Source organism: Cannabis sativa, chromosome X, assembly GCF_029168945.1.
Source record: "Cannabis sativa cultivar Pink pepper isolate KNU-18-1 chromosome X, ASM2916894v1, whole genome shotgun sequence".
NCBI classification, from domain to species: Eukaryota; Viridiplantae; Streptophyta; class Magnoliopsida; order Rosales; family Cannabaceae; genus Cannabis; species Cannabis sativa.
Window position 1 is genome coordinate 71,628,794 of NC_083610.1, and position 7,655 is coordinate 71,636,448.

General features: G+C 30.8%; 1 protein-coding gene across 1 annotated transcript; it reads right to left on the reverse strand.

The window, feature by feature from the left end:
- Nucleotides 1–2,739: 2,739 nt before the first annotated feature.
- On the reverse strand, nucleotides 2,740–7,218 carry LOC115720516 (protein WVD2-like 5). Its single transcript, XM_030649664.2, has 9 exons — nucleotides 6,951–7,218; nucleotides 5,968–6,212; nucleotides 5,652–5,882; nucleotides 5,463–5,503; nucleotides 5,188–5,265; nucleotides 4,979–5,078; nucleotides 4,791–4,862; nucleotides 4,580–4,690; nucleotides 2,740–3,686 (listed from the first exon to the last, which is right to left on the reverse strand). The coding sequence occupies exons 2-9, from the start codon at nucleotides 6,196–6,198 to the stop codon at nucleotides 3,186–3,188; spliced, it is 1,365 nt and encodes a 454-aa protein (XP_030505524.2). The 5' UTR covers nucleotides 6,199–6,212; nucleotides 6,951–7,218; the 3' UTR covers nucleotides 2,740–3,185.
- Between the last annotated feature and the right edge of the window lie 437 nt (nucleotides 7,219–7,655).

Genomic DNA, 7,655 nt, shown 5'->3' on the forward strand with positions numbered 1-7,655 from the left:
TGAATGAGAATAGAGAAACAAAATTGGGAAAATAAAAAAAAAACAATAAAGAATGAAAAATAGGAGAAATTTTTGTAATAATATATAATATATAAATTGTTTTTTAAGGTAGCCATAAATACTAAAAGTTTTGAGTTTATAACTAGTATAAATTTAATAATTTTTTTAACAACACATATTAAGTTTAAATTTTTGATTATTGGATCGGGACAGAATTTTATAACTTGAATTACTTTCAGATTTTTTTTAACAAATTCAAAAGGGAAATAAAAGTAGTTATGTTAGAAATAAGAATGCAATATGTTAGAAATACGAAAAAGTCACCTTCAGGAGTAGTACTATAGTAACAAGAGTAAAAATGAAAAAAGTTACAATTATACAGTATAATATAAATGTAAGAATAACTGTGTTATGAATACAATAACATATATTTTCTAAGTATTTTATTAAAATTAATTAGTATGAATTGTCAAATCTAATCCATAATTCCAAAATTGTGATTCTTCTTCCAAAACTAGATCACATTTGATTTGGGTACATTTTGATATTTTCTTGTGTGCCTAAATATTTCAAATTCTCACAACATTCGGTAATCCCCTAAATAATTCCACTCTCTAATAAAGAAAAATCACTTTAAATATTCGAGTCAAAATTATACATCATCACATTTAACTGCAAATTATTGTAAATATATCGTTAAATAATGTTTACATAGCTTTGCGTCAAAAATCATGTTTTTAAGCCATCATCACAAATGCTTCGTTATACAGTATTTATTTTATCAAAAATTAAATTTTTATGGCACCATCACAAAAACATTGTTATACGTTTTTTATGCTAAAAATCAAGCTTTTCATGGCATCATTGCAATCATTGTAAATATATCGTTAAATATCATTTTTTTTGTATGCCAAAATCAAGTTATCATGACATCATTACAAATGTATCGTTACATATCATTCTTTTCAACCAAAAGTTAAAGTTTTTACGATACCATCATAATGCATCGTCACCCTTTTTTTTCTTAAAACAAAAAAGTTTTGTCACCATCACAAATATATCATCAAGGACCGCAAATGGATTTCTGTTAGGTGGTGATTGGTTAGAGGAAATGAAATGGATGAAATTTAAAAAAAAAAAAAAATCTATTCCTTTATTTAGTTGTATTTTTTTAAAGTATTAGAATATCATTCTAATGGAAAAACTTTTCCATCATTTTGGTAGAATATTTATTCTATTTTGAAATAGAACGAAATATCATTCCAATGCAAGATGAAAAAAATTATAATAATTTTGTTATCAATTTTTTATGCGTTTTAAATTTGATTCCATTCTATTCCTATTCCTATTTCCATTTCTATTCCTATCCTATAATTTCATTCCTTCTAATTAAATTCTACCTTAGTTTATGTTCTTTGTGCCTAGTGGCATTACACATTAATAACTAGTAATTTTTCTCCTAATTTTTTTTTTTTTGGGGTTTGAGGCTGGTTCGGGTCTGGGTCCAAATCTGAGGGCTGAGCTGAGGCCAAGGTTTAGGGTTTGGGTCCAGATCCAAATCCAAGTTGAGGGTCCGAGTTAGGGTTAGGGTCGAGGTCCAAAATATTAGTGAAAAAAAGTACGAATAAATTATGATTAAGAAAAAAAGTTGTTTAAATAAATTTTGAAAATGATTTTTTCCTTCAAAATTAGATTTTCATTTAATAATTAAAAAGTGAACATTTTTGTAGAACACTTTTTTTTTTCTAATATTTTCATTTTCTAACTAAAAAAATAAAATGCTATTTAAAAAAATGTTACTAGATGCACCTATAGTTTTTGAGATTTATTATTTTTTTCTTTTTAAAAAAAAATTATTTTTTATTGTAAAAGGAAACAATGAAGACAAAGTTAAACAAAAGTACTGATTTTTTTTTTTTTTTGTTAATTTTTAATATTTGAATTTTTTTTAATAATTTTAAAAAAATTTAGTATTTTTAATTTTTTTTAATAGTTTAAATATATAATTTTTTTGTGTTCAAATTTTTTTAAGAATCAATAATGAAAGAATAGATTTTTCTAACATATATTTTTTTATTTGATGAAAGAATAGATTTGAATTATTTTCTTCTTCTTAAAAAAATATACATAATTATTTTTAAGAAATAAAAGACACAATTTTGTAGTCGTCAAATTTCAAGTTGCAAAATTATTAATTATTCTAAACGTATCATTGTCACCAATATCTAAAATATTACGTTAGTATTATGTTAGCTACATTAAATAGAATCTAACAGAAATATTACTTTCCAATATCGTGAATAGTTCGAGAAAAATATTTTAATTATCGCAAATCATTCAAGATCTATCTAATTAGTTATTGCTTGCAAGACGAAAAAAAAAAACTATTTTAGAAATGGATACAATAAACTAAGAACTTACAACAACAAAAAGAAAATAATGAGCCCTTTTTTTTTATCATTTTCTCTTTGAAATATGTTGCTTCTTTGGGGATAGATTTGGGCAACAGCTACTGTTTTAGAAATGTTAATGTATCTCAACATTTAACTAGTTGAAAATTTAGTGATTGTTTTAGAAATACTAATTCATCTCAATAATCAACTAATTAAAAAAAAAAAAAAAAAAAAAAACACATTAATTTAAGGAATAAGAATACATTACATAATAAATGTTATATATATATATATATATAAAGAAAAAGGATAAGTCTTTCTCAATAGGGGGAGAAGAGGTTGTTCGTTCCACAGAATCAGTTTCCATTAAACTGACAATTCCAATTTGTTTAACACAATAATAGAAGACATAATAATACTTCCAACCATGAACACTATCTACTAAAGATTTGACCAAAATTTCCCAATATGTTCAATATTCTGGCTAAAAGACAGACTTTGACAACATATTAATACGATCACAACTTGCAAATAGTTACATACACTGCTGCAAACTGGAATGCAGAATACCAATGACAAAGACCAGCAACCTTTTATAGCAATCAAACAAAACAACCAATGCTGCTGTTTATGGACAACATGACACCACAAACCATAATTGCCAAATTCTTTCATGCTTTCTTCCCTCCCCAATAAACTGTAGTTTCATTCCCTTTTTTATTTCCATGACAGGCGTCATTCATTCGGAGCTCTCTACATGTGTACATCAAAAGTGTGTCCCTCTCTTTTGCATCAAACCTCCACTGCTGCTCTTGGTTCTGGCGCGGAAGTTGGGTGAGTTTGATCTTCAACCACAGGGTTATCATCATCTGCGGAGGGCTCAGTTTCGCTTAGCTTTGCAACAGGAGCTCTCTCCTGGTCTTGGGTGAAAGTTTCGGTTTTGTCACTTGCATTAAAGTCGGACTTCTCTTCAGTAGCCGCTGCATTCGTTATGATCTTCTCTTGGTTTGCATTGGATATGTTGGTTTTCACTTCATGTTTCCCCTTGGACGCAATCTTGCGCCCCTTTATTGTATTGGATATAGTGGTCTTTTCAGATGGCAAGGTGGGAAGAGATTTACGGTGTGGCTTCCTTACTGGTACAGTTGGTCCTTTGGCAGGAATTTGAGCTACTTTTTCATCAAGACTTAGCTGGCTGGATTGATTAGTTGAATTGTTGTTTCCTACAGACTCTGTCGGTGGTAAGCTCTTTCTTCGTCCCAGCTTTGGAGATTTGGCTCTTGTTGTCGGTATCTGGCACAAACCAATACAAACACTAAGGCCACAAAGAATTGGAAAGCCTAGTAATTTTAAAAAAACTAAGTTGGAAACAATAATGAGATATGAAGAATTGGAACATAGTACAGTAATGAGATAGCAATAGCAGTTCGTTTTTTTTTTAAATTAGGCAGCTCAATGAAAGCTCAACTATGTAATAAGGGGAAGATTTACAATGTAATTTATCCCGCGGACTCCCTAATATGAAATTGGTTAGCACCACATATATATAGTTCTTAACATGAAAATTACTTCCATATATTGAAACAGTTGGTTCCATTGCACGGTTCAAATTATTAGACTGTTAACAACTGCTTGCATATCAACAAAAATTAACACATCTTGAAATATTCTAAATGCCAAGTGTAGGAAGTTTAAAATAACAAGTACATCAAGGGAATCAGAAAATCTAATTTTCTTCATCTAATGGAAATATATCTCAAGGAAGGAAGTAAAAAAATAAAAGTACATCATGGGAATCAGAAAGTCTAATTTTCATCTAGTGGAACTATATCTATAGGAAGTCAAAAAATAAAAGAACATCATGGGAAAGATGCCTTTAAAAATATTTTGAAAAATTGAAAAACTTCACTAAATCAGTACAACTAAGAAACCAGGGAACATTGAAATGACACTTAAGGAACCTCTGATTGATCAGATCAGCTATTGCAACATCTAATCTTCGGTAGTTTGTAAACTCTATAACTAACATAGTATTTAATCATCACAATTCTACCATGTTCCACGAATTCAATTCCAACATGCAAAACGAAAAAAAAACGGGAAAGGGTAAACAAGTACACAATGATTTAAAGAGAAGACTGTACACAATGATTTAATCAAATGTTCACTACAAAATAAAGAATTACCTTCTTTAGCTCTACCTTAGGAGGTGGAGGCTCCTGGTAGAAGCTAGGCATTGGAGTTGCTTTAAAGGTCAGGCTCTTCCTGAGCATCTTAATCTCAGCTTCCAGAGTTTCCTAGTATAAAAGATGATGTCAAAACAAAACAACTTTTGTAAATTCTTTTTTTATATTAAATACATACATTAACAGAAACCTATAACAAATAAATTGTCACCTTAGACTTTGCTTGCAAGTTGTTCTTCTCTAACTCCTTTGCATGAATCTTCTCCTCAAGTTTAGTGTAGAACTACCAAACATAACATAGCAATAAGAAAACACAATAATCCTGAAATTGATCTTAAATGCCAGAAAGGGGGAAGAAAAAATGAAAAAGAAGACACAAGTTAGAAGCCCAAAAATTACCTCTCTCCTCTTTTCAGCTCGTTCATCACACTTAAAACTGAAACCATAGTTCGGAAGCATACCCATCTTGCGAGATCTAGCATCTTCTGATGTGGGACTTCTGCAAAGTAGTTAAGTAGACTGATGGATTGAACGCTTGATTATACGCATACAGAAATATATGTCAAAATCCAGATACTAGCAACAGCAAAGAATAACAAAAAGGATACGAGGAGGATTTAGCATCTGCTTCCACTTCAGCTTGATTCACAAGTTCTTTTTTCAGAGGTTTCATCTTCGGTTTATCCCTGCAACAATCGATTCTGTCAAATTTGCCACCAAACCATAATAGGGAAGGGGAATAAAGAAAGATTATATAGCTAGACCACTAACTATAAAAAGATTTGAAGAAAAAGATTGTATTATAGTAAAGAGAAAAAGAACAAATTATCAATATCAATAAGCTCAAGATAAGAACAATTGGAAAGGACAAATCACTACTCACGTAAGGTCCTCAGGCATAGCTACCTCAGACTTTCCAGATAGCTGATGAAAGCATAAAAAAAATGTCAACAGCATCAGATACGACAGAGTACCCATTAAATAAATGTTTGTCACCGCCACATCAACAAAATGAAAGAAACGAAGAAAAATTCAGTGCTCTCATAACAAATTTTACTATGGATAACAGAACCTTCTGTTCAGTAGATGATCCACTTCTAAATGTCTTTCTTGCTTGTGCATTAGAAGCAATTGAATCGTTGGGAACAGTAGGTACTGCCTCAACATCTTTGCCAGTTTTGTTCTTGTACGCTGAATTTCCCGAAGCAATTTTGGGTGCTGAGGGTTTCCCATTCTTGCTCCTGGCTTGACCCTTTTGCAATTTGGTCTGCTTTGAATGATCAGCACCTTTCGCATCTCCTTCCTGTAACAAAGTCAGTTGAAAGGCTTGAATCGGATAAATCACAAAACCAATAATATTACAATATGTAACAAACAAACACTCCTACCTTTGCAATAGTCAGTCCATTGTTTTCATTATGGCTAATTGATTCCTCTTCAGATAGACCATCATCCAACTTAACACGAACCCTTGCATTTCCATTCAGTGATGCTGCCTCATTGTTATTGACATCGTCTACAACCATAAAATCCTCACCAGAGGAGGAATTTTGAGCATAAGAGCCATTCTGATGGACCACCTGAAGCCCATCAGTGCCCACTACCTCATCTGAATCCATTTACACACGGGAAACTGCAAAAATAAACATGCAGTGCAACAAATTAGAAAATTCAGCAAAGAAAAACACACCAACCTTCAAATTGTGCATTGGGGAATCAGACAAATCTCAAAACCATAAACTAGAACATGAATTTTCATTAATTAGCAAAAGCTTTTTGCCTTTACTTAAGCGAACATATGACATTTTCAGCATATGACAAATACCCAATCGAAGTCTTTGCAATCACAAAGGTTTTAACAAATGAAATCATGGAAAACCACTTAAAAACCATCGACACTCGTTTCCTCCAGTTTCCCAGCAACCAAACACAAACCAACTTTCATAAAGAATGAATCTTGGCAAGAAACTTGAATAGTAAAAAAAAAAAAAGAGAAAGAACTCCGGCATAATCAAATCAATGCACACAAACATGGACTTATTTCTCAAAATAAAAAAACAAGATTTATCAAACCCATAAAGAGAATCCTAAAAACCACAATAACAAAATCAAATCTTCATAGACAAATACTTAAACTTCTCACATTGATCCACTTGTATAGAGCGCAATGCAACAAATAGGTACAGAAAAATCAATACTCCTTTAATTTACGAGACAGCCGCATAAACAAAAAATAAATAATTTATTTCATTTAAAAAAAAAAAAAAAAAACCCTCACTCGAGATAAGGCTAGACAAACACAAGATTTAAAACCCAAAATCTCTCATTTTCTTAGCAGTCAAACATAGATTAAAAAATAAAAAATACTGACCTCGTGAAACGTGAAAACAAAATCAAAAGTTCATTATCTCCGATTCAAAACAAAGGGCTTCGAAGGATCTGAGAAAGAAGGGTTGGAGAACGAGAACAGAGTAAATGGATCGAGGGATCCGAACCCCTAAAGCTAGATCTTTAAGATTCAATATATTTTTTTTTAGGTTTTTTTTTTTAATTTTGTTTTGAAATTTGAAAAAGAAAATAAAAGTAAGAAGTGGTGGAAATGGAAATGGTAATGGAAAGAGGCATTTATACTCCTTTTTATTTTAAAGAAAATAAATAATGATGTGAGGTGTATAATTACTAAAATACCACTCACTCTTTACTTGCGTTTTTAACACATATACGCGCCGCCGTTACTTAACGTCTCTTAATCTAACTGCCCCTCTCACTCACACTCCAAATTTTACTTCAATCCAAAATAACAACGAATTATTTAACCAAAAAAAAATTAACAAGGAAGTCGTAGAGTTCATAAAATGGTCAATTCAGTCTAATTCAACTAGTATAATTAAATAAATTTTGGGTTTTTTTTTCAGCTTTTAATTAAAAAAAAGTAATAATATTATAAAAATATTTTTAACTAGCCAAATAAACAAATATGCATCCCAAATAAAAAAAAATTACACAAATACCACTTGCACACACCTTTAACTCAGGATCCATGCTTCTTGGGCAACTATCGCACAATTATCGTGCA

Bases quoted from the DNA above. Each gene is read 5' to 3' on its own strand.
- LOC115720516 (XM_030649664.2), bottom strand. From the start codon at position 6,198: ATGGATTCAGATGAGGTAGTGGGCACTGATGGGCTTCAGGTGGTCCAT. The intron at 4,691-4,790 runs GTGACAATTTAT...CTTTTATACTAG, and splicing joins ACTTGCAAGCAAAGTCTAAG to GAAACTCTGGAAGCTGAGAT. The intron at 3,687-4,579 runs GTAATTCTTTAT...GGTTTGTGCCAG, and splicing joins CTAAGGTAGAGCTAAAGAAG to ATACCGACAACAAGAGCCAA.